This window comes from Rattus norvegicus, chromosome 16 (genome assembly GCF_021556685.1).
Source record: "Rattus norvegicus strain SHRSP/BbbUtx chromosome 16, alternate assembly SHRSP_T2T, whole genome shotgun sequence".
Lineage (NCBI taxonomy): Eukaryota > Metazoa > Chordata > Mammalia > Rodentia > Muridae > Rattus > Rattus norvegicus.
The window spans coordinates 35,723,934-35,751,776 of NC_141549.1; the positions used below are offsets into that span (position 1 = coordinate 35,723,934).

General features: G+C 42.1%; 2 protein-coding genes across 3 annotated transcripts in view; one reads left to right on the forward strand and one right to left on the reverse strand.

Annotated features, from left to right (window-relative positions):
* Positions 1-27,843, forward strand: part of Erich1 (glutamate-rich 1) — a gene marked incomplete at its 5' end in the record, with an annotated part of 52,793,804 nt that overhangs the window by 4,853,374 nt on the left and 47,912,587 nt on the right.
* Positions 1,115-27,843, reverse strand: part of Mfap3l (microfibril associated protein 3 like) — a 42,897-nt gene continuing 16,168 nt past the window's right edge. The window contains exons 1-3 of one of the 3 annotated variants that reach the window (NM_001012049.1): positions 20,187-20,338; positions 19,052-19,478; positions 5,320-6,666 (exon numbers count right to left, since the gene is read on the reverse strand). In NM_001012049.1, the coding sequence (NP_001012049.1) occupies positions 5,735-6,666; positions 19,052-19,349 (1,230 nt within the window). In that variant the 5' untranslated portion in view covers positions 19,350-19,478; positions 20,187-20,338 and the 3' untranslated portion in view covers positions 5,320-5,734. Of the gene's footprint in view, positions 6,667-7,363; positions 7,412-19,051; positions 19,479-20,186; positions 20,339-27,843 lie in introns of those variants that run through there. The other 2 variants (XM_087588312.1, XM_087588313.1) reach the window with 2 other exon arrangements.

The following is a 27,843-nucleotide window of genomic DNA, read 5'->3' on the forward strand; positions in this document are numbered from 1 at the left end:
ACATGGCACAGCTAATGTAATAGTGTCAGAAGTGCTCAGTCTTTTGTTATAATCCTCTATGTCGTGTGCATTAAATTTGGGTTGTGTTGCCAGTAAAGAAGACAGTTTATTATGGAAGAATCAAGTCATGCTTCCCTCTCAAAGGACCACTGGAGACAAACATTAAAGGTTTTTGACTCAGCACCTAAAAAACAGTAGACTATTTAACTTCGAGGGTAGAGGGTTCTCCCTTGTAATTCCAAGCAGAGAGGAACTATTTGTCAGTGAGGTCCCGGAGAAGACTATATCTGCCAGGCTGTTGCTTGCTTTTCAACTCTCCAACTATATGCTTCTTTGAAAGTCACAAACATTGAACTCAACCATATCCGCTATGAACACAGCATTCCAGAATGTGAAAAAAATATCGTTGGTACTTGTTTGGGTCTTTATGATACAAATCAGCTCAAGTTTACCAGTGCAACCTTTCTCATTTCTCTGCCATTGTGGTGCAGCAGACACTGCGCTCATTAGTGCCAATGTAACTCTCTTAAATCTCTTTGTTGTTCAAGCAAAAGCACAGATGGATGCTATATGCACTGAATCTTGGGTAACACAAATATTGTATCCAGTCTACCTATAGTAGTAATCAGTCTACCTGTAGCAGAACATTCTACTTCTTTTCCACAGTTTTGAATTTTTCTTACTCACCCCACATATCATCAAAAAGCATTGGAGCTTCTGCAGTTTACTTGATCATGAGGGACCTACTCAGTGAGTCTTTGGCATCACCCAGCTCTAGTGGTGTTCAGATGATTCAAAGAATCTCGACTACAGATACATCCTGCCTGTGTGATGTTTGAGTGGTGGGAGTTTCCTGGTCCAAATTAATTCCAGAAGGATTCTCTACTTGATGGTATGGCTAAAATTTATATGGTGGCGATAAGCTGTTCTATAAGTTTGTCAGCATAAAGCTCTGAACTAGGAAACAAATTAATTCACTCTCCACATATCCCAAAAAGCACTGCAGGTGCAAAAAAAAAAAGGTGGGGAAATGGGAACCGATTTCATATTATTTGCAAGGTAATTCAGGTCACACTTAAGTGCTCTTCAGGTAAGATATGACACACACAGCACACACCTGTGTAAACCCTTTATTAAAGCAACAGACTACAGGATGGATCACAAGCCATGGGTTCTTTTTACTACAGTGAGATCAACTCCTATCTTAGTCACTTGTTTATAGCTTTAAATTCTTTCCTATTTCTTCCTGGTAACATCTTCCATCTCATTTCTCATTTCCAGTTTAACAAAGAATGTTCAGAATGAGTGAAGCACAGTAAACCAAAAAGAGATGTGAACATATTCTCTGAAACCAACTCACTGTTCATGGATCTGTAGTATTAGAGATACATTTTGAGGCTTTTATAATTGGTTAAATCATAAAATTATTTTTTCCATAATGTTCTTAGAATTGTTTACTTTCTAGCTTTATTCTAGCTATTTTTAGTGATTGTAGTATTCTCAGTGGTAGCCCACTTTACATGCCCATTTTTAAAGAAAAGAAGTCATTTAAACAGCATCCTTCATACATGAGATTTTCCTTGTATAATAATCAAACACTTGTCTTCTGCAAAATATAATAAATAATTATGTATTATTTGATTATTTTACCCACAAATGATTTGTTTCATCAAAACCTGTTAATCTCTGAAGAAATCATAAAAGGGTCACTAGGAAAATGAACTTAGTTATTGGTTTGAAGGCTTTATTGGTGAAATTATTAAAATCAATATCTTAAAGTTAATAGATGTTCAAAACCGTGTGCATGTGTGTGTGTAAATATGGAGTTTGAGTGGTATTTAAAGACTACCAGTAAGTGTTTAAGAAGCAACAGTAGAAACAGAAACTATGTAGGGGGTTTCTAAGAAGATATGCTAAGACATATGAGGAAAGCAGTTGAATGTACTGAGAAAATATTGTTTTAAAGAGACTTTGATGACCATTTCTTACCAAATGAAAACATTGAAAAGAAATCCCTAGTTCTTGTAACCACTGGGACTGCCATTTAAAAGTTCTAACAGTGATAAACATACTACTTCAAACCATGTAAGAAAAGGTAACTGATTTGATTTTCTAGAACACTTCTTCCAGTGCCACATGGGGATCCCCAAAGACACCAACAGTAGCTACACTAAATGTCCACCGTGTCTGTTCAAAACATGCAAGCATTCATTCATTCCTCATGCCCTACCCTTTGTGTGCAATAGAACTGAGCAGATGCCGCATCCCCAGTGAACGGCACCCGAGCCTGGGATTTAAAGCCCTCAGCCTGTTAACGGGATTTACATCAGCCATAACTAGTTCATTTCTGTGCCTTTCTCACTGGCTCTCTTTTGCCCTTTTGAAGGATGCGCTCAGTTCAAGGACAAACAAGATAACGAAGGGAAAGAGAGTCTGAGAGCCACTGTGTAGGATATCAGGCCTTTCAATCTTCCCTGTGAAAAAGTAATGTTTGTAAGCACCCCAGACATTCTGGCTGTAATGACGAAACAGTGTTTGGCTTGGGTGGGAACATTCAGGTATTTCTAGAGCAATTTATATACATTATGTATCACATATATCACATTTGGTTCCTAGAGATTTTAGTCAAGTATTAGTATTTCTTTTTGCCAACTGTGATGTACAAAAAGATGAGAACAACAGATGTGCTCTAAAGATATGAAAATATAAATATATAAAACAAACCATTATAAATTACATAGATTTTTTTCCCATATAAAATTTTGGGTATTTTTCCCATTCAGAATAAATACCATCCAAGCTTATAGATTATCTAAGAGAATTAAATATGCATATGTATGTGAATCATTTTCAGAATTTCAAGAAAAAAATTGCTAGAGGTATAACCAAGATGAGTCAGAAACCAGAAACTGATTTTTTTTTTTAAAGAATGACTATAACAGATCCAAAGATTGGGATTAAATGTTGAGTGCTGGGACTGAATGTTGCACTTTTAAAACTGCCCAAATGAGTCCGTTTTGCACACACATGCACGTGTGTATGGTCAATGGGACTCCATGAAGAATTCTAATGTGAATGGTTCACTTTGGGGAGAAACTCTCAGTTGAGTTGTTATGAGGTCTTCTACATTTCATATTCTCATAAGAGGCTATTCTCGTTTTGGGAGGTTTTGCAGAGGGATGTACAGAGCATAGAATCTGGATAGAGAAATTCCATGTGAAGCCAAGCTCCCTTTAAGGTAGAACATCTGATGCCTTAAAGAGGGAGGTTTGAAAAAATCATCCCCTTACTCTCCGTCCCACTGCAGGCTAAAGAATCCAAGTCAATCTGGAACATTCTTTGGTCATACCTCTCAGCTCCTGTTTCATAGTAAATATGCGTCCTTTAGCTTACTCTCCTAAATCAGTATCTGTATGGAGTGGGTTCCTTGCCCTGCAGTTTCCATGGGGAATTCTATACATGAGTTTGGATGGGTGAGAGCTGAATAGAACAGAGGTCACATATCATCACAAAACATTCAGTAGTTAGTCCCTGTTGGTACTCTGGGCATATATAGCAAAAGTGAGTATTTGTCACTCTTCATGAAAGTCATAAACTGTATATTCTAAGAGCTGGGAATAAAAGTTTTCCTCAGTGTAACCCTGTAAAGCCCTCATCCAGAGAGCCCCCAAAGAAGTCGTGGCTTCTTATGGCTGCAGGCTACAGGTTTCTTTATGTAACCATTTGAATTAGGAGCCAATAAGGAATTTCTCATAAAGGGTAAATCTGACCAAACTCCAAGTCTTGTCAGATTTCTTTCCATACAAATTGTCGATAATCTTGTCCCGATCACTTCTGCAGACAATCCTACTACCCTCACTTACAGACACACCTGCTGTGAGCTCAGGTCACACAAGCGCCTCACCTAACGTACCCACTTTTGTCCCACTGACTTAAAAGGATCATTACATTTTGAAGACTTCCCACAAAACCCTTAGGGAGCTTCAAGGGCTATCTACTCTACCGACCGGTACCAGCATAGTCTGAGAAAGCAGTCGTCTATGGCCACTTCCTCTGATGGTGATTACCTGGTCATTAAACATCTGGGTCTGTTTTGATAACCCATGCAGCCTCTGAAGTCACAACTCCATCGTGCCCACCATATACTATGCTGCCTCTGATACCTGTTTTAAAGCTTTAGTCTTCCTTGTTTGTATTTAAAAATAAAATAACAGCACTCACCATCCTTACTGAGATTAAATCTAAATCAAAGAAGAGAACCTCGTAATTTATTTTTGGTGGGGAACGATTCTCAGTTTTGGTGAAAATGCTATGCTCCTTCTCATTTGAGTAAGTAACACAGCATTAAAAGTGGCTTGGTAACCCAGAGATGAAAGCAAAAAAGTCTTTAAAATAATCATGATACTCAGAGTTCATTCCACTTTGCCCTGTCTTACAGAGAGGGAAACTGAGGCCCAGACTTACCAAACAATCTGGTTATTGGCACAGTCAAGTATTAAACCTCTGGATGGCTGGTTTGTCTTTTTTCTCTAATATCAAGCTGCCTTACACATACTGCATTTTAGTGGGACAAATAATTCAATCATTTCAGGATAAAAACCATCTATTTTCTTATCCTCATCTTGCAATGACCAACAAGTCAAGTGTGTAGTCTAAAGGGGACCTGGTTATGCTGTTCACAGAGCCTCTAGTTGCTGCCTTAAATCTACTGCAGAGCTGACCATACCCTATGGGTCGTCCAAGGCTTAGTGGGAAGCTGACACACTGTACCTACAGGAAATCACCAGACACCTCTGTCTTTGGAAGCAAATCTTCCAGGGAAAGAACCTGTCTTCGTTTGGTTTTACACCTCCATGTAAACCACTTTCATGAGTGCTGACAGTAGAGTTAAGCGTTTACAATCTTGCTGTACACCACAGCTGAATGCTCTCAGAACTGGACAGGTAAACATTTTTATTTGACTCTTAAAGTGCTATCTAGGGGCAAAGTTTTTCTCAGTTTTACAATAGCAGCTTCGTTGAAAACAAAAAGTATATGAAAAATAGATGTGAGGTTATTAATATTTTTCAAGAGAATATTAAGGAAAAGAAAAAGGAGTGTTGCAACTACTTTGCAGCATTACACATGACTTACAGATGTCAGCCGTGTCAGTGACTGACACCCAGGATTCTGAGGTCAACCTACTAAGGGAAAATAAGGACAAAGGTGACACAGAAGATTCCAGCAGAAAGAGCAATTAATATTAATATAATAACTACTCCATTAGAAAAGAATGGCGAAGATAATGAAAACGAAAAATAAAGTGCAACAAACCCATGGTGAGCATTTGCTACTGTAGCAGACCTGTAATTTTCAAAGGAAAAGCAATGCAGTACGCGTTAGACAGGGTTCCTGAACTCAGAACAGCTTATGACAACAGTGTACTCTTGGCCAAAAGGGCATTACCAATTAAGGAATTTGGCAGAGAATGACCTCTACAACTTAGATCACACGGACAGACCCCTGCTCCGTCTTATCAGTTCTGTACCCCAGCACTCCAGATTTTTTTTCTACCGGGGTGATTCCAGTCACATGAGCTCCATGCAGGTGTCTTCCCTCTCGCTGGGGGAGGGGGCATCACTCTTACCTAAGGGATGAGCGTCTCCTGGTAAGGCTTAGCGGCAAGTGCATACTACATTTGTATTAAGGAGCAGCCCCTGATTTTCTTGATATGCATAGCTTTTCGGAGTTAAGATTAGACATGGCTTTCGTAAATAATGCAGGTGTTTCTGTCACATGTCACTGCTGGTTCTGTTGTTTCTAGGTGTGCTGGTGGCAGTTCTCGTTCTGGTGCCTCTACAGGTGATGCCTCCTCAGATGTCAGCTCTGTGGTCGTTATGTCTGTGGATGGCTCTGCAGTCTCTGGGGAATGTTCCTCCGATGGTTCTGTCTCCTCTTCATCTTTGACCTCAAGGTTTTCTCCCTCCTGATCATCCACATGGTCCTTTTTGGACTGGGGGTGAACTGAAACCTTGATGGCAATCTGCTGAGGCTGTTCATGCAATGACGAAGCATCTGAGTCAGCTGTGGGGGACTCACTTCGCTTCAGAGAGTTGGGGATTGTGTATACCTCATCCCTATCTGGGGCTTCCTGGCCTTCTGGGGTATGCCGCACAAAATTCTGCCCCTGCTCCTCCAGCCCAACCACCTCCATGATCTCCTCCATGATCGTCCTGCAGTTCATGATGAGGGGAGGCAGGGGCACGCTCCTGGCCAGCTCTTCAATGTACCTAGCAAATTCCATGGTCTTGAACTGAGTCACTTTGGCGAGCTCTAGAGTTTTGGCTGAGGTTATGATGGGGATGCGTTTCGCAATCTCGAAAGCCTTCTGCAGCTTCTCTGCGCCTTCTGTCCTAAAGAACTCATTGATGGCTTTCTCAGTCTTCTTCAGGTGGCTGCTCATCATACACAGGCGGGTGATGTTGAGGATCATGACGATGGTGAAGGCCACGAGGCACACAACCATATAGTACACACCCATGTCTCCGGAGGTAAAGATGACCCTCAGGGTCACCGTGTTGTTTATAGTGCCATAGATGTTAGACGCCACACATGTGTATTTGCCTCTGTCTGAGAAAGACACCTTGGTGATGTTCAGGAGGCCGCCATCCAGCATTTGCCATTTTCCTGTCAGGAGGGAGGGAAGAGATTTCAATAACGAGTATATGATTTCCATAGCCACATAATCTTATGCCTATCTAAAAACATCTAAGGGGGCTGATGACAATGTCTCACATGTAACAGACGTGCCTGCGGTATACTTGTGACACCGTCCCATTCATGTCTTCTGGGACATTTTAAGGAAGCACTAATATTGGACCTATATTATGGGCAAGATAACTAAGGCATAGTTGACAAGTTTATGAAGATTACCTATTTAGCAGTAGTATATATAACTAGATCATGGATGTGTACTTGAAAAGCTGTCTTCTTTTTCCTTCCCCTGATTCTTTTTGTGGTGACAAGGTTCAAATTCAGGGACTCAAACATGCTAGGCAAATGCTCTACCAATGGGCTACATCCCTCGTCTCGAGTGCCCCACTGCCCCATATCACTGACAAATTTACGTTCTCCTTTTGTTGTTGCCATCAATAATCCCCTCATTCCAATTAGTTCTGTCTGTATGTGGGTGTGGGGACATTCGCTGGAGTTCGGGCAGTCTACCAGAGGCAAAGTCCCATAAGGAGTGGAACTTCCTTAGTAGACAAGATTACCTATTGCTAACTACAAGCTATAGTGTAGAATTCCAAATCTTGGTAGTAAATAAGAAAAATAATGCTGAAAATGAAGTGATTTTAAGAATGAGTACCGTGAGGCTTTCTACCTGGACTGGGAGCAGATCTTCACTGAATCACACTTTATAGGGGAGGCTGAGGCCTGTTGGAATGGAGAACATTTAGGTTCACCATAAAACCTGGAAAGAATCATTAAATCATAATCGTTTGCTTGGGCAACATATTTGGAATCGATATCATCCTTCTGTGACTTCATAAACATAATTTATGTCATGAATTTTGAGATGAACCAACCAGAGAAGGTGGGATCATTTAACACAGCTTTAAGTTATCTACTGTTACCATGAATCTGACTACTTCTTCTCATCACAGTAGCAGCTTTAACTTGCAATTACGTCTAATGAGGTTGGGACTAGCTCAACTACTTCTAATGGCAGGGCCCATGCCTTATCTTCACAAGTTCAAGTTCATTCTTAACTTCTAGAGCTTGTAAACAGCTGGGGTCTCAGAGGACTACTGTAATCCACAGACCACATGAAGCTCAAGAAGAAGAAGGACCAAAGTGCGGATGCTTCAGTCCTTTTTAAAAAGGGGAACAAAAATATTCATGGGAGGGGATATGGAGGCAAAGTTTGGAGCAGAGACTGAAGGAATGGCCATTCAGAGCCTGCGCCACCTGGGGATCCAGCCCCACCCCCCATCTCCACCAAAACTAGACAATATTGATAAAGCCAAGAAGTGCTTGCTGACAGGAGCTTGATATAGCTATCTCCTGAGAGACTCAGCCAGAGCACGACAAATACAGAGGCGAATGCTAGCAGCAAACCAATGAACTGAGAATAGGGTCCCCATTGGAGGAATTAGAGAAAGGATTGAAGGAGCTGAAAGGGCTTACAATTCCATAAGAACAACAATACCAACCAACCAGAGCTCCCAGGGACTAAACCACTACCCAAAGAGTACACATGGACAGACCCATGGCTCCAGCTGCATATGTAACAGAGGATGGCTTTGTTGGGCACCAATGAGAGAAGCCCTTGGTCCTGCCAAGACTGGACCCGCCCATTGTAGGGGAATGTCAGGGTGGGGAGCTGGGAAGGGGGAGTGATTGGGGAGGGGGAACACCAGTATGAAATAAGGGGGAGGGGGATGGGATAGGGGCCTTATGAATGTGAAACTCGGAAAGGGAATAACATTTAAAATGTAAATAAAAATATCCAATAAGAAAAAAAGGACTGCTGTATGGGGTTTCAGATGATCTGGTGTCTTCTAAGCCAAGGGACATGTATAAAAAGGCTAGATTCACCAATGTGGTTCTTTCCTGGGGTCATAGCACGTCCTGTTGCCCACTGTGATGACTCTGGCAGGAGGCCCCCACTAAGATGCTGTCAATCTTTGCCTTCTGAAAAGACAGGTGCAAAGGTTGGTTCCTGGGGTCCCCAAGTAACCCTGTTTAACAATCCGGCCAGTGAACTTCCCCTAAGAGTAGAAAAGGCTGGCTTAAAACGTCTAGTGATTTCAGTTTCTTGTGAATTCGCACATACAGACAAACCCAGCATGTGGTCCACGATAGCCTGACAGTCGTCTATTCAGATGCAGCTAAGGTAACCTTTCATTCCCCAAGCATGAATTTTAATCTTTCTGCTGAAGATTTAGCTGCATATACAATGACCGGAAACCAGAGAAACTGCTGTATCTATTTATTTTCCTGTAGCATGCATGTTTCATGTGGACTACAGCAGGGACAGGGAAAGAGTACCCTAACATGAACAGTTTATTCAACACGAATGTGCTGGGTTTCAGAGACTAGCCTTGGAAAGTGTTCTTATATCATCTGCCTTCTTTCTGTTGGACATAGGATGGGTGAGGAGAGTCAGAAATGAGTAGGTCAGTCTGCTTGTCTCCACTCCACCACTTTTCTACACCCATTACCTGGAGAAATTATTATAAACACAAAGCTTGCACTTGGGGTAGGAGAAAGCAGGAGTTAGTAAACTAGGGACAGAGATGCCTGATGGAAGTTAAAGCTTTCTTCTCATACTCAATAGGCTCAGTGAAATTCCGTCCACTTTCACAGGAAGAGAAAATGCAAAGATACACAGTAGCTACAAGGGGTGTTTTCCTCTACTGAGTATTTTTAAATGTTCTGAATTTGACCTTTATACTTTTTCCAGACATACTTAAAGTTTTCTACTGACTCCCATTTATCTACTCTTGGGCCAAGCAGTTAAACTCCGACATGCAAACACTTTGAAAGTGTCTTCCTGTGCTGTTAGGAGGAGTGTAGTTTGGTGTCAAAAATAACCTCTTTTGTTGCTCTCTGCAGTTGGTCATGGAGAATGACTGCTTACAAATATATATTATGGTTTGTAACTCAGAACTCTGATTCCTTAAACTAACGTCTCTTAAATAATATGTCCAACATTTAACGATCTCATTTATTCTTTTAAAAAGCATTTATTTATTTATTTATTTATTTATTTATTTATTTATTTATTTATTTGTAGGTATATGAACCTACACGAGTTTATGTGCGCCATATGTACACGCAAGAAAGCCAGAGAAGGGAGTCTAGTCAGGTCTATGGAGCTGGAGGTACAGAGTTATGAGTTACCATGTGGGTTCTGGGAACAAATCTAGCCTCTCTATAGGAGCAGTAAGTGCCCTGAACTGCCAAGCCATCTCTTCCAACCCTGTTTGTCTTCAAACTTTGAAGTCCAAACACATATGTATGAAATGAGCATTATGATTTAACCCTAAGAAACAACAAATAGAAACGCATGTACTGTGATCCCCAAAGAATTTGATATTTCACCATTACTTTAGTTAAATAACAGCTATTTCCTTTCCAACCTAGGACACTGACACATCATTCTAGTTCTTGAAACCAACAGCATGTTTGTTTTATGAAGTCAGGTAATACCAATGCCACTTAGGGTTCCAACCATGTATCATATCATAAAACAAACACATGATCTAGAGTAACATTTTGCCACCAGGCCACAAAGAAAGTCAAAATATCGGGAGCCTATACACACATACACAGGCATGCATGCACACACAAACACTCATGCACACACAATCACATACATACACACAATTAGAGATAAATGAATCTGTATATACACACTTACACATACCACATATGAACACCCATGTATACACATGTACACACACACACCTTCCAATGCTTAAGTAAGATAAACTCAAGTTCTGCTCCTCTGATCTTAAAGGCTCAGTACGTCTTCATTTCTTTCTCTTGCCTGGTGAGTCACTGTTTTCTGGACAGTGTGGCTCCAAACTTCTACTCAACCTTGGTTTACCCTCTGATTAGTGAAAAATAATCTACTTATGATCTACTAACATATCGAGACCTGCAAACCAGAAAGATGCTGTGAATTATGCTTTGTGGTTCTCCTCCATCGGGTTGGACCAGGATCAAGAAACATCTCCACAGGGTAGCTCTGCAGCTGGAGTCATGGTGGGTCTTGTCTCTGTGCCAGAATGTTCCATCCACCTCCGTCTGTGAGAATATCCTCCCTGAGACCTATTCTGGAAGGGCCCCAACTTTGGCTGCCAGACCAAGAAAGTCATAAGAACACCCACAGTGACTGTCACAGGAAGTCCTCGGTACCATGAATACGAAGTAGATGCATGCACCAGGCTGCTGCTGGGTGGTTTAAACTGTAGCTGGTGGGAATGTCAGAGCTATGCACTGAATTTTCATGAAGCGGTGCCACTTCAGTGCAATAAAAACCTGAAGTGTCAGCAGCTGAAGCCAAGACAGCTCCACAGGCAATGCTTTGGGTGGCAATAAAAGGGCAGGCTGTTAACGATTACTTACCTTCTGAAAAGAAAACAGAAGACCTAATGTCAAGCATTTTCCCAGTACTTGTACCGAGTTCCTTCTCTTACCCACTTTCTGTGTCTCGCTCAGGTTGTAGCCCCTACCCTCAAATTCCAAATTCTTTCCCTCCACTGTGTTTCTTCCCAGTGCTGCCTTGCAAAGTGACAGCACCTCTGAGGCTTCAGGCTAAAATACAGACACACTCATTATTATAGATTGGTGGTCACTGAGCAGTCTGTCACTGTCATCCTCCAGGAACTCCCAGTCACACGGACATCTCTCACGCGTGAATGAACGCGTTGTGACAACCTCTCCTTTGCAAAGAGAGGAGCTAACAGATGTGGGGTTTGAGCTGGGCGGAGGGTGTGTGCTGGCCTTCACAAGGATGCTGACATTTTCATAAGGGCGGTGATCTGGTTCATCTTACTCACTCGTTCAGTCAGCGGGATGGATATCACTGAATAAACTGTGTGTGCGCCAGGCTTGGCACTCGGTGAGAATATGAAGATGAGCAAGACACGGATCCTGACTACCAAGATCATCCAGTCCGCATGGGGGAGGGCTCCAACAGACAACTCTAGCACTGAGTGCAGTGCCATACTGAGGATGGAAGGCAGAGGCGGGAGCAGGTAGAACCTGGACGGGGAGAACACAGTGGGCCAGTGGGGGGATGGTGGAGGAAGCAAGAGAGAACACCGTGTGGGTGTTGAGCTCAAAAACCACGTATAAAACCAGAGCAGGGCTTGGATAAAGACAGGTTTGAAAGGAACGCAGGCTAGAGTTCTGGTGCCTGTAATACACAGCAAAGATGACTTTGGACCCATCAGTGTTTGTGTTTCATTTTAGCTGATTTGTTCAGATACAGCACATACACATTTCTTATATTAAAGAAGACCATAAGACATTCCTACTAATTCCTGTCTGCCTACGCCACTCTCCTCCTCACTCGAGTCCACTGGCTGACTCAACCCTTATATCTGGAATCTCAGGCTTCGAGTGGCCATTTTTGACCCCTATTAAATCAGGGAAGACAGCCTGAAATCCCAGATTAGAAGGAACCAGCAGGAGTTTTAAGAATGAGTAAGAAGGCATTTCAAATCGGCGAAGAGAGACCTTTGGGCTAACTGATCAGACATTACATGAAAAAGATGTGCAAATCTCTGTTTTATGTAATAAATAAAAGCTCAATTGCACATTCTTAGTATATGGAATTAATAGAGGACATAAAACTTTGATTAACTTGGGGGATGGAGGTCTTTTCTAGGCATTTTCAAGAATTTCAGAAGCTATAAAGGGAAATGCGGATGGATCACATTTTTCACCAAACGAACATGTTTTGAGTCATAAAAACTTATCCCAGAAAAGTTGAAGGAAGATACATGCTGAGAGAAAACTCTAGAATACGTGACAGACAAATGCTTAACAACTATGAAACATAAAACAACAAAGACACAACAAAACCCCAAACAACGACAACCACCACCATATGAGTTAAGACCCTTATGAATTAAGACAAAATCCAAAAGAAGAATAGGGAAAATATATGAACAGGCAACTTGCAAGAAACAAAATCAGAAACAGTATCAGAATTTTCCAGCCAGGATTAAATAAACCATAATTAAATGTAAAGGGATCAGTCCTATTTTAAAACATTAATGTTCACGTTTCATGTTGCCAAAATGAAGAGGAGGACAAAGACAGTGGATTGCATCATCCAGGATTTGTGGAAGGACATTACCTGCACTCAGGTAGGTCAACCTGGTTGGATAACCTTTGGAAGCATGATTGGAGGTATCTATGATCTTCCTTTAGACCTCTCGAAATTTAGCAAACCAGGCAAGCTCCCCTCCCCCGACCAACAGGCAAACATTAATGGATACAACCAAAATCAAGGCATTGAAAAAAAATTGTCATTCTCAAAACAATTAATCTTGCTTAGATGACATCTCCTCCTGGAATTCTACCCCCTTCCCCCACATACATACACTATGGGATTAGGAACACAGTTCCAGAACTTTCCTTCCCTGACAGCTCTCTCTAGAGGAGGCTGCAACTCAGTTCCAAGGCAGACAGGTAATGACCCTGGGACCATGATCCTGGCATGTTGGCTTGTGCACAACTTACATCATAATGTCACACCAATAGGATGGTGGGACTTCTGCCAAGAGATCAACAGAACTATGTGGTTGGAGTTAAAGGTGGAAGCAATAAGGACCCCTCCAATACGGGCTCTAACATGACTCAGAGTGAACCCAACACATGGTACCATGACAACCATCCAACAGGCTTGCCAACAACTTCTGGTCCAATTACTACTGCCTGGAATGAACGTCATCAATGAGTTTAAGAGCTAAAGAGTCACAAGGAAAGTGAGAACACAACCCACAAAGATCCCCTGGGTGGTCACAGCTTGTCTCTCCAAAAACCTGTATCTTCCCTGCTTTCCTTGAGGCTGAGCACTAAAGAGAAGCATTGTCATTCTAAGAATGTACACAGATGCCTTAAAAGAAAGGCTTTTCCCCTTAGCAGTATCACTCTGCATGCACGTGTAAAGCAGCTGATACTTTACTCCCCTCGATCTCTGGAGAGGTAGGGCAAACAGATTATAACTGCTCCCGGTCTCCTTCGGGTACTTGAACTCTTAAACTTCACAGCCTTGCAAGGAGGAGATCTGACAGAATTAGAACGTTTATTTTTTAAGACATAAAAAATGATCAGGTGGTGAGCATTCCCATGCATGTTTATGCAAATAAAAACAGATGACATCTTGAATGAGTATCACATTACATCAACACTCTTCAAATCAGCATAGAATGTGTGTGTTTCTGTCTATAAATGCGCTACACACTTCCAACTGTGAAACACAGGCTGGTGAGGAGGAAGGATCCCATGCCTCTCTTCAAAATGTAATTGAAAATAAATTTAGTACGGCATGGCTGCACCTGTTCCAGGGGCTTCAGCAGCAGATGACAGCTCCTTGAAGCACTGAAGACTCAGGTTACAAACACTACAAGCTGTAAGCTTGCTGGGGTTCTTATCCCCACCCCTCAACCCTCCTAAGAGTCCTCTTCAGAGAGAGTGCTGGGGTAGTTCTAACAAGCCATTTCCTATGTCCCACGGAGCAAAGGTACCTTGGGATACTAGATCAGCTTTCAGGGTAGGAAGGTCAGGGTGGAAGGATTTGCTCTTCAAATCTGTAGTTCTGTTCTGCTTAGAGGAATTGATATCTGAAAGGAACCTGCTGCCTTTATATCCTGGCAAAGGAAAACAAAAAACAAACAAAACCCCATCCTCTTGATAATTTGATATGATAATCTCAATTTTAAAAAAAGAGACTAGCTCTTCAAAACCATTTGCTTCAGAAAAGTGACTTCCATTTGGGGAATCTCAGCTGTCATTTTCATTTGTGACAAGGCTCTCAAAGGGTCCTTTCACATCTAAGATTGCAGCTATCTGGGCTTACATCCCAAAGCAAGCACAAGTCACTAAAGGAAAACACTCATGGTGGTTATCAGGTTAACTACTATGGGGCGATCTTGAAGATGAACACAAATATCATTAACTGACCTCTGTTATGGGAAAATACATCAAAGGTTTAAAGATATGACTCACAGATCTGCTTCAGAAGGCTTCTTTAGTGAGTATGTGTGTCGGGGGTCGTCTCTTTGTGGAAGACCAGGACTTTTTAATCCTGGCACTTCTGCCTGTGGTGCTGTGGTTGAAAATGGGGATTTTAACACTTTAAATATATTATTGTGAGGACAGAGCAGAAAATTAACAATAGCAGCTGTCATTTACTGTGAGCCATATCTTATGTACACTATACATTATGTATATTATAGGTGTATGTGCATGCATGTGCATGTGTGTGTGCATGAGCGTGTACATGTAAGTTCTAGGTACTGTGCCAAGCATTTAACAGACAAGTATTTAAGACTTGTCATTCACCTTGGTAGTCTGTTTTACAGAAGCGAAAACCTAGGTTACCACTCACCACTTAAATTACAAAAACTTGATTTAATGTCTTTGGGTGAGTGTATTTAATGTACTAAATGAAGAATTTGTGGTGTTTTTACAGATGGATTTCCTACTTTACACTGAAGGTGAAGGGCAATTTATTTTTAACTCAGTGGGAGCTGATCCCCTATCGCTTATGTACATTGTACATTACATATATTATAGGTATGTGTGCATGAGTGTGTATGGGTGTGTTTGTGTGTGTGCATATGCATGAGTGTATGCATATGAGTGTGTGTGTGTGTGTGTGTGTGTGTGTGTGTGTGTGTGTGTGTGCTTGAGAAAGCAGAGAAGAGAGAAATGACCCTCTTGAAACCTGAGTGACTTGCGCCTTGCAGAACTGGTTAAAAGGCATTCTAGTTTATGAAAGGATTCTGTGATACACTGAAGCAAGGGACGGGCAGTTCTGCTCAGTTTTCTCCTATGCTGCTTAGTTAAGAAAGTTATTAAATGATTCGGACAATGGAGTATTATGTAAAATAAATCCACACAGAAAGTAGATTTTTAAGGAAGGGGGTTTAAAGGCAGAATTTGCCACCTCTAACAGTCAGGCATGTTTCCAGGGTCTTGCATGAGTAGACTTTCTTGAAATACTTACTACGTTTATTATATACCCCTCTATGGAGGTGTTAATGTGAATTTAAATGGTTTAACATTGCAGTAAGAAAGCACAGTGAAACATGTTAGAGAATTAGCGTGTCTGAAATAATTGGAGCCTTTTCTTAACCCTTTCCAGTCAAGCAGACTTTCTACTCATCATCTCCAGCAAAAGAAAAACAGAAAGAAGACTGTCCATTTCTGGCCACTGGTGCTCATGCAACTTCGAATTCTGGAGCCCGGTTGGTGAAGCACCTGAAACACTCTTCCATGCACTTCCGAACTGTAATTCTCAGACCGGGATTACACAGCATGCTTTCCTGGTCCTGTGGAAACGAACTGGGGAGAGTCGGGAAAGCCAAACGAGCCAGCTGCTGCTGCTCATGTCAGGACAGGAAATGGTCCCATTCTTTCTAGCACAGATGGGACTGCCACGCAGAACAGCTATCTCACTCTTTCTGCATAAACAAGATACGAAATTGTTTCTTTCCAGGCAAATCACAAAGTCAACGGTTATCAGCTCCTGTGAGCAATCTGACCAATGATTTTTGAACACATAAATGTGTGCATGATATGCACACCCTACAGCAAAAATAATCCTAACTCTAACTGGGATGACAGTCTCTTCCCTGTGGGAATGGTTCTCACGTTCATTCTAGCTGCGTCAGATGTTCCACAGTATTCCTCATCGGTTGAGACCTTAGAGCTAAACAGAGTCTGGTCTGACACAGAGAAAACAACTACTGGCTTTGCTCTGGTTCTATCGTGTTTTCTCCAGCCTTCTGACTTCCCATCTGTATCCCGAGGACCGGCAGCATGCTTACCATAGGACTACAAGTTTTACACACAATTGGCACACTGGCTTATGTGCAGTAGTTGTTACTGAAGATGATCCAAATTTGATCTATCTAGCTTAAACTGTCCCCCTGTAGGTACATAAACTCCTACTAATGGGATATCAACACAATTTTCATCCTGCAGTCAATCACGCGTTTGCTCCGTTACAAATGAAATGTTGTCCAATTTAAACCCCTAGTGTACTGGTTTGAAAACAGACATCTATGTCCGTGCTATAAGATGGACATTTATATAATGAGGAATTAAAAGACTGTGGGCTCTCACAGGCCGCCCCAGTTCCATGGCTGTGCTAACGCTTCCTGAGGAACTCTTTCTGCCACTTCCCACGTGCTGCCTACTTGCTAGGTGTGATGTTTGCTGCATTTCCCCATGTGCCTTGTGCTCTGAAATTACTATTATTATGCCTCGTAATTACAAAAGCTATGCTGGGACATCAAGTACTGGGATCGTGCGTTCTTTTTGAGAAACTGAAAATGCATCTTCTTTTATGAGATTTAAAAGAGCTAGCTGACTTATCGGCAAGTCTACAGAGAAGATGTGAGTACCCCAAGGGCCGCAAATTCTCAAGCTGCTGGGTCGCTCAGAGTCTGCAGACAGGCTATTCTAATCGGCCGCTTGAGCTTCCAGAAGCGAAATAAATGTAAAGCAAATCTGAAAACTGTCTAGTATGGCCCGGTCACTTCACGGGCTGATGAAGGAGGCAACCCAGGGTATCTGCTTGCTGAGACTGACTCCATGCTTCCTAGGACCTTTGCAATGAACACTGTGCATTTCTCTGAAGCAGTGGCTACTATTGTGGGACAACACTCAAAATGATGCAGCAGAATTTTAGGCTCCAGCATTACGTTACTATGGGTTTCTTCCGCTCTAGGACTTGGTAGTTCAGAGCCCAAACTCTTCTTTAAATACCAAGGGGCAAGATTTGCTTCACGGTTCATGTGAAAGGTGGATTCTGGGCTAGAGCTCTTGTTCTCAGTTCCCTCATCCTGATGTCCCTAGGAGTGGCCCACCCCTGCATAGAGACTGGCTAAGGTTACTGAGGTCTGCATGTGTGTCACCATGGCTACTGTCCTCCCTTCTCTAGTGTGATGTCATCCTTTTGACTTATGGTTGTGGAAGAACGGGTGGCATTTCTTATCTCTCCACTGTCAGTGGTGAGGGTTCTGCCAACGATTGATTGACAGCAGCACTTCAGGCAGATTTCAGTACAGGAGATGACTATGATATCTGTAAATTCCCCTGTCCCTTAGAATTTCTATGATAGCACAATTTGAACTGGTGGAGAATGGTGGTCCCTTGTCTACCTTAAACATACATATGATATAAAATATATAATATTTTGATTGAAGAGAAGTGGCTATATGGTATAGTTGTGAGTGGCTAAACAAAACAATGTCAGAAGTCACATGACGGCCAGGGGCACATCCCAGGCAGTTAGGCTTCTAGCAGCTTTCTCCACTGGGAATGTAACAGTGACACGGAAGTGTGCAATTACAAGAACCTCCTAAGGAGATGTAAAGCAGTTGGCTTTCTCCGTTTGCAGAGCAATTAAGATAATACGAGGGAAGAGATTAAATGTGGAGCTCTTTTTTCTGGAGCAGAAACTCTTTTGGGGATTGTTCATTGGTTAGGGGTTAAGGAGTAGGGAGGGCGAAGCAGAAGAAGGGGGTGAGAGGGCCGCCTCTGAACAACAGTCTTTGTATTCAACCTCCAATGCCCTACTTCATTAGTCAAAACCCTAATTAGGCAGATTAACTCTTTCACATCAATCACAGTGTGCTTGGATTTTCACGAAATTACTTCTCACAAGAAGAGTAGATTCTGGATGCTGAGAGGGCCTGTCTCTGGATGCAATCTAGTGAAGGAAGCTCAGGACTCAGGGAGGGATTGATTCACACTTTCTGGTGAGAAGCTCATCATTCAAAGCCAAGTGTCTTATATGTAACCCCAGGCAGGCTCCTCCTTATGCCCCTGAGCCCATCCAGGTCTTCAGGAGCATGGAATGGACTCTGCAGGTGGCCTTGAGCTTGCAGGGACAATTCTGTAAGAAGTTGGTCATTAAATCCATAGTGGGTCAGTTGAACTGACATTGAATGAAAAACCACTGCTCTACTGCTTATGTGAACCATTTCTACTACAGGAAATAGAAGTCTTATAAATGGAACATATAATCTAAGAGAATCCTTCTCTAAACTCTACAATGTCTTGAGTACTTCATAGCGTAACAGTCTAAGAGTTCTTTCTAAAGATCAGTGTTTGCCCTTTGTCTTCCAAGTCAAGGAATGGTAAAAATGAATTAGTTACACCTTCGGGTCCTTAAGAGCATACGGTCTTCTTATGCCTTTGCATAAGAATACAAAGAAGCATCTTTAAGTGACTTGTATGAAGACTACTCACTTTAAGGGTTGGGCTCTTATGTCCCCATTTCTAATTCATGACAATAGAACTTGAAGCCTACCTCCTCCTCTCTCCTTCTCGTCGTCCATTTCTTTCAGCAGCTTGCCAACAGAATTATACCACTTATACTCTAGGTCAGGAATGCCAAAAGCACTGCAATTAATCAAGGCACTGTTCCCCTCTTTGACTATGATATGGTCAGTTCTGGCAATGATTACGGGCACGGAGCCCAAGACCACATCAGTGCCATTTAAAGTGCTGTTGGTCACACTCTTAGCAGTGGCTAGAGTGGATACTAGGATTAAAAAGGGCACAGAAGGTGGTAAACACACAGTCAGATGGCTCTTCAGAAGACCCATCTTCTTTGCTTGTTCCGTAAGGCCAGAGATGGTTTGCCGATGGAATCTTCTATCAGACTGCACACTGTTCAGAGCAGGCCATGGGACAGACCTGTCCTGGATCCATGGAGTTGGTATTTGATCAAGGATCTGTTTAAAAAAACCATACACACAAATATTAACATTAATACCATTAATAAAACTTGTAAACTAACAACAATCCAGCGAAGGTATAAACCTCTATCTTTCTTAACTAAAACACATATTCTGGCACTCCAATACCTTAATAGTACACATTTACCTTTCTGTATTAAAACCATAAGAACAGATAGAGTTCTTATGCTAAATTGATACTATCTTTTTTTTTTTTTTTTTTTTTTTTTTTGTCTTTTTGGTTGTGGTTCTTGAGACGGGAAAGCATCTAGTCCAGTCTGGCTGCAAATTTGCTATGTAACGGAAGATAGCTATGAACTTCAGACTCTCCTGCCTCTACTCTACCTTCTAAGTGCTAGGATTATAGACATGGACCACTATACCTGAATAATACATTACTTGTTAATTTACATTACTTCTTAATTCTATACTCCTTCTTGACTTACAAGGTTCCTTCTACCCAACACCCTGTCTTCATGATAGCCCAAGGGTTCCTTTTTCCTTTTCATAGCTCACATCTTCCAACACATCTCACTGGTCCCGACTCAGACTCTGACAGCATTAGGAAGAACTCCCTCGAATCAATCTGGTGTTCTTGTAACTCATGATACCGTCCATCCCTCCCCAATTTCTCCATCCCTATGAACTGTTCAGACTTACTCCCTCTCATCTCTGTTAGTTACCAACTGACCAACAGCCACTCACCTAAGTTCCTGGTTTTGATCTTCATCTGCCCCCCCAAGGTTGGGTAACATCATCAGGATGTGTAGAGTAACATGATAGCTTCTTCTATGCCTAAGGTCTAACTTTCACTTGTTCCCTTCCTCCCCTCACTCCCCCATTTCATCCACTGCTCCTCTAGCCACACCCAGTGTCCAAATTCTAAATTCTAAAGTTCCATGTAATTCCCAGGTTCTAAATAAACCACCTTTAGCTGATGTTAACCATTTCTGCAAATCTCTTTCTCTTCTCCCTGGGTTCTCTGACCCTTGTTTTTCTCAGTCTCTCTCCCCATATATGACTTCCATGTTTTATTTATGTTTCATTCAGACCCAACCAAATAGACCCCAGTCTACAATGTCTTCTCTCCATATTTTCATGACCCATTTACTCAGCTCATAGATGACCTTGATCAAGCCAACTGTCTTCCTCACTTCTACACCCAGGAGGCAGAACACTGTGGGAAAGAACTGCTCGGCCATGTAATCACTGTGGTAATGAGGAACGAGCACTGACTCTCGCCCGGCATTGGGGACATCTGGCAGTCTACTTGCACTCATTTGCTTTAGGATTGTCTTTCCATAATGCTTATGACATCATCAGCTTGAGAATCAAGTGTCTTAAGCCAGTGCTATTCTAATCTTAAAATAGTAGAGACCATCTTTCTTCCACCAGTGCTTTCGGTTATATAACCCCAGTACTTATTATTCTGCCTTGTGGAAAGCATTTTGCAAAGTACCTCACGCTCAGTTGCTCACACACCATTCCTCCCCCATACTAGCTCGTTCTATATTTTACTTGCTCTTTCATTAAGTAGCCCTTGTTAAGTCCACAATCACTCCTTGTTGCCAAATGGTTGTCTTCCTCTACCCAAACCATTATGCTAATTGGTATCATTAATTATTCTTTTTCAAAATTCTCTTTCCAGGATGGTTATTCCCTTTCCACCTAGTTATTACTGAATTTTTTTAAGGAGGTAGAGCCTCACTTCGTAACCTAGACTGGCTCTGAACTCAGTTTTCCTACTTCTGCATGCTCAGGACAGACATGAGTTACCATGCCCAAGACCTGCTGTCATTCTTGCTTCTTAAACTTTCATTAATTCCCAGGGTTCACCGTTAGCTCTGCCCCCCCTTTTAATTCACAGCCCTTTCTAAGGTTTCATCTAATGTTTTTATTCCCAACCAAACCCTATTGTGTCCAAGGCCATTTATTTAATCCCTTCTCCTGGGTTTCTTCTGGTCAGTGTGATCACATGGTCAACTTCCCACTAGACATCTTTGGCTAGATATTCTTTAGAGACCTCAAATTTAATATTACAGAAGCAAACACATTTTTAAACTCAAAATATGCTTTATTTCTTGCATCCATGATCTCTGCTCAGAGCCCCAGTACCTGGGAAGGTCTGGACATATATTCTTATTTCCTGGAGCTTCAGTAAACACAATGTTGAGTTCACTTCAGGAACCACAATGACCAGCCCAGAAGGATATTCCCAAGTGGTGCAACAGTGGCATTTGCATCTCAGAAGTAACAAACAGCTACCTAATTTGAATTAAGCTCTACTAATTTTGATGGAGTCTATGCCTATGGCCTACTCACGGCTGGAAAGGTCAACAAACCCTAGTAGACAATCAACTACTTGTAACTATATTTGACAGTCTTATTCTTATACCCAGAGATAAGTGGAACTTCTACCCCTTGTTAGATAAGCCTCTTTTGGCAGCAGAGGGAAGACTATAGAGATGCAGTGACTGGTCAAAATGTAGATAATACATGTCCGTGAGGTACCCAACCCTTATTAGTATATCTATACCACAATTCTTACACCAAAGGCTTAGGGAGCATGGTGGAAGAAGGGATGGAAAGATTTCAAGATCCAGAGCACCAGGGTGCCTGATGTGAGAAAGTAAGTGTCTTGTAGACATGCCAGGGAAGCTGCTCCCATGAAATCTTAACAGCATGGCTCCCTAAACAAGACCTTCAAGATAACCACACAAGTAGACATGAAAATAAGGCTGAAGAAATGTTCATGAGGCCCCACCCCTAGATGAAGAACTACAGTAATCACATATGCTCAGGGAGGCAGAGCTGGACTAATCCCACGATAAGTTATCTAGTCCTGAATGGTTGGTTCTACACACAGGGACATACGAACAACAATAAATGGACTCAGTAGATTGTCTACGAGTATGTGACAATAATAGCTCTAGAAGAAGAGGCCATCAACCTGGTAGCCACTCAGTGTGAGGAGAAGTTGGGTGGGGAGAAGGCTGTAATGATTAAAAAAAAAAATCAGTGTACTCATAAGTAACACTCGAGAAAACATTTCAGATGTAATAAATGGATGTGACCCCTGATAGATTGGCCATGGTGAAGTAGGTTGCATATCCAAGAATATATAACAATGCAAATTGTACTTGATGGTTTTAGGGGAAAAAATGGAGAATGAAGCTGTTTGGGTCTGGGAGGAGTTGAGGGAGGGGGATGAACAGGCTCAAAATAAATTATATAAAAAATTCGAAGAACTAATAAGAATAAGAAAATAAATTAATTAAAAAAGCAAAAGTGCAATTAAAACATTGGAACTTTTTCCATCCTTGCTGCTGCGTCTTCCGAGAAACTATGTGGCAGTGAAGTATCTATTCCAACTTTCTATCATCTTGTCAGACGTGCAGCAGTCTTTTGCAGCATTAGTTCATTCTTTCTGTAGCTCCCTGCCCGATTTCTATAAATTTCTATAACTATCTTCCATACCCCAAAACATTTAGTGTTGTTCCTTTGTCTCTCTTCTCCCCATTCCACAAAATCTGACTTCTAACCCTTTCACACATTCAAAAAATATTTATTGAACAAGCACCATGGGTAGACTCTCCTCTCCATCTTGGAGACACAAGAGTGGACAGCGATGGTGGTTTATGGTAAGTGGGGCAGGCTTACAGTCTCCTGGGAGAAGCAGAAAAGAAGTACATATGTGTGAAAATAAGAATATCAATGCATGATGTGGATTTAGAAAACCACGCTGGGATTACTTGGTGCTGAGTTAGCTATTTAGGGAAGACTTCACTGAGAAAGCGACACAGGGCCAGGGCCTTCAGTGCCAAGACCTGGGGAAGAGAACTCTGGGTAAAAAGGAACGGCAGAGGGGGGTCTTGGATGAGGAAGCACCACGGCATGGGTACCGCAGGATGGGTGAGAGTTAGGCAGGTCAGAATAAAGTCTGCATCTTAGCTAATGCTCACCGAGAACATTATGAAAGGGAATTAAAAACAATTTCCAAACTCACTGAAGTGTCATTTCCATACAGTAACCCTTACTCATTTTAGGTATCCACTTTATGCACCTATGCAACTGTCACAATAAATATGACTAAGACACTTTTCTCACCCAAAGTTCCATGTTACCCCCTTCCGAGTTTCAGCATTCTATGATCCAGCGTAGTGATTACTGAGCATAGCTCCAATGGGTTGAGGCTCACTTCCCCGAATGGATACCTAGTTGTTTTAGCACCATCTGTAGAAGACTCTCCTTTCTCCAGTGGATTACCTTGCCTTCCTGTCAAACACGATCATCCGGGGTTGGGTCTATTTCTAAACTTCTTATTCTGTTGCACTGATGTTGAGATCGTCTCCTTATGCCAATACCATAGCAACCATACTTCCTCCCTCATTCATCTGTAGTGCCTGCTATGCCTCTGACACACAGGATGCTCAGTGTATGTTTGACGAATGAACAGAGATGTCTCCGAGGGAAGGATCATGACTCTGGTTTCCAACATAATCCACCCGGAGAGGTAACTATTGATGAGAACATCTTCAAGTCACTTTTTGTTTTAATTTATTTTTTAGAAGAAAGAAAAGAGTTTTCTCCACAGCTTCCTTGGGATTCTAGTGGAATTTAGTTTCCTTGGCCTGCTTGTCTCAGCATAGACAAAACACTCCCCATCTATACAAACCACATGGCCAAGGCAGATAGCATAAGCTATGAGGCATGCTAGACCCTAATGTGACTCTGGCTGAACTTGTGGTTTCCTCTCATCAGGGTGGTTGCAAGTTGACATGTTCAGTGCAGAAGAGTGGCTAGGAGCAGGGCTTCAGCTACGAGTGGGACTTCAGGTTTCACAAAGGTTAGCCTTTCATTGGCTGTGTATATTTTGGGGCAAGTACTTACTGAGCACAGGACAAGTCTAAGTACATGAGCACTGCACTGCACGCTGCCTACCTTGATGAACAGGAATGACTGGCTCCACATACAAAGCTATTTTCTACTGGAGCTGGGCTTTTCCTTTTTAAGTTGTGCTATTTAGAGAATGTAGCTTGGTGGGCTAATGCCAGCCATATTGACTGTCACCCTGGCACAAGAAGTTACTGCAGTAGCTTCTACTTTTGTTTCCTTTGTTTTTTTGACTGATTTTGTCTACATTTATATCTGTGTGAAGGGGTCAGATCCTGCGGAACTGAAATTACAGACAGTTGAGAGCTCTTAATGTGGGTGCTGGCAATTGAACTCAGGACCTCTGGAAGAGCAGCTGGTACTCTTACCTGCTGAGCCATCTCTCCAGCCCTTGGGTCCTTTGTAGTTACTCTAGTGTGAGAATTAAAAGGCTTCCTTCTTTGGGTGCCACACTGAAGTGAACACACTGGATATATTCTCTCATATTCTCTCTCTCTCTCTCTCTCTCTCTCTCTCTCTCTCTCTCTCTCTCTCGCCCTCCCTCTCTCACCGCCCTCCTCCCCTTCTCTCCCCCTCCTCCTTCCCGTCCCCTTCTCCCTCTCCTTTTCTCCTTCTAGGACAGAGTTTAATGCCTTAGGCTAAGAGCAAGATTTAAAAAAAAAAAAAAACCTGGAGAAGGACTTTAGAAAAATAGAAGGAGAAAACAAACCATAGCCCTTTCCACAACTAGGGAAAATACAACAGATATTCATTAAAATAACATGTAGGTCAAGAGCTGTTCCTTCCAGAGGCTGGCCTTGCTGGCACTGCATTCGCAAATGCATGGTTTGTGCTAGCAAGAATGAAGATGACACTGCAGTGCTGTGGTAACCATCTCAGTCTTGGGATAGATAGATGCATTGTGGCTTCTGCGACTGGCTCCTCAGAGTCTCTGAGATGGGCAGACGCGGTCACTTGCATTATAATGTGCGAGTTGCAGTTAGCGGGCTGTCAAATCTCCCTTCTTACTCCTATCCTATCTCATTGTGAAGTTAACTAATGGCAAAACAACTCAAAGACCATACGGAAGATTTGTTTTATTTGAAGGGAAAAAAAAATCATGAAAATTTAGTTTGGAAAAAAAAAAGGCACCAGCCTCATGGAGTTATTAGTTAGCTGTTATTTTAGGAAGTCAGGCTACTGCATGCCACGCTCTTTCACTTACATAGCATTTGTGAAGTGGTTGATATGTGGCCAGGCACATGGGGGGTGAACAGTGCTATAAGCTAAATAAATCAGAGGCCATGTCTGCTCACGGTCTAGCTGGTGGGAGGGACAGCTGCTTCTAGGTAAGGGACAGCTGGAGAGGGACAACTAGGTCGTGTTTGTTGAATGCTCCCCAGAGCTTTGCTATCTTCCACCTTTCCCTTGTGGCACATCCCAGGGCTCACACGGTCCCTGTGGCATCTGCTATTCATGTGGAACTTCTGATACTCTTCCTACCCCGACATCTTGTTCTCTTTCATGGTGAGGAATCGTCACATACAGACCCATAGGATTTCCTTAGTAAAAGGCACTAGGAATCACATTTACACACATAACTTCTGAAGCTAGACTTCTGTGGAAACTTGTCATGATTGTTCATGAGTAAACTGCAATGCTCAAAGCACAGAAGATGTCAGGATGTTGAGGAGATAGTCTACAAATGAATTTTCTAAAGAAGAACCTATCAGACTGGGATCTGACAGCATCATGAAAAGCTTAGTTAATAACACTCTAACTTTGTGAAAAGACAACTGAGGTGGCAAAGCATAAATGTGAGTTCTGTAATCCAGCAGCTTAAGATGCAGCCCTTTAAAATGCAAGGACAAAGAGCGTGCGTTTCCAAGGCAGGGCTTAACAGAGGCTACAATGGGCAAATTGTTATGCTCCATGCATTTGCTGGGGGCCTCTGGGAAGACTTTTATAGTATACTTTATGCTCTATAAATATGAAAAACAAGAAAATGTGTGGCAAACATCAAATGTTCTTTTGTTAATTTGACCTTTCCCCCCTATTTCCCAACTCTTATATTTTACCTACAAGTATTGAATAGGACGCTCTGTTGAATCCTGCTTCTTTACTCTCCATCTAGAGCCTGCAGGATTATAGATGATGTGTTTATGGAGTTGGGGGAAAGGGGCATCTTGTTAAGAGTTTTTTAAACTAAATGAATATACATTATTGTTTTTTTTCTTGGCTGCATTATTGCTGGCACCTTTCCATCAATGGGGACAAATACTCTGTTTAGTCACACAATGAGTTTTTGTCACAACATCTGAGTCAGCACTGTTTTCGATGGTGCACAGGTGATTCAGTGAGCCTAACGAAACATTCCATGCATACACAAAGGAGGAGCCTGGGGAGGCTTGTCCAGACGGTGTGGGTGGTGGTATGGAATGCCAAAGACAGAAGCACTCTGTTTACAAAGGTTACCCTGCTCAGAACTCAGCGGCTGCTGATGCAGAGGTCTCTAGGAGACTGCCACACTATCCAAGGGGAGAAGGAAGAGTCAAGAGTCTGAATGAAAGGGCACGTCAGAAAGGAGGGGCATTAGGATTAGAATGTGTTAGCAGGTTAAGGTAATATCAGACCTCCTGAGCAATGGAGTCTCCAGTTAAACTTTTAAAAATCTCTCATTTGCCAAAACCAATGCAGCACTGTTGGTAGACACATACATACACACAAATTATGGATCTCGGCTAACACACCCTTGGGCATACTATCGCACCACTGTCTGCTAGGCAGGGCTCAGGAGAGTCTACAGTAGTTCTGGCCTGGTCCTCTCACTTCTCCTTCTAGCTCCACTGGTCCTGTCACTGACAGATGTTTCAAGGACAAGCAACAGTGACACCATCCAAAGGGATAAGCTGTCATAAACCAAGGTACATGGCATTGTGTCTTCAGAAGAGTAGAGGTTGTGATTGATCCCTACAAAGAGAAAGACTAGAGGAGACCTCACATAACTGTGGGGATGCCTTGGACTTAATGTAGAATAGTCTTAGGACTATTTCTAGCTACTCACTGGACAGAACAAAATATACACCCGACTTACTGGATTGCCGTAGATGACCACTAGACACAACTGAGAAGACACACTGCATAAATATCTATCCATCACTATTCTGGGCTGTAAGACTGTCTCAAGAGAAAGAGTCCAGCTTAAAAAAACATGTTTAAATTGCCTTGCCCCATGACCATAAAATCATTTTAAAAGTCCATTTAATGCACAGGTATGATACCGTTGGCAACTTATTAAATACAAGTGCTTATGAAGCTTGTTCATCGGAAAGGACGCAGTCCAGGGATTTGTTACTACGGTCTTTTAAAGAGAAAAAAAAGACAAAGCTGTACAAAGGAAGACAAACACTATTAAGGGTTTCCTCCGTAGATATAATTGCTAGACAAGTTGGAAACAGGTCTATTATATGAATTTGCTCATTGAATTAGA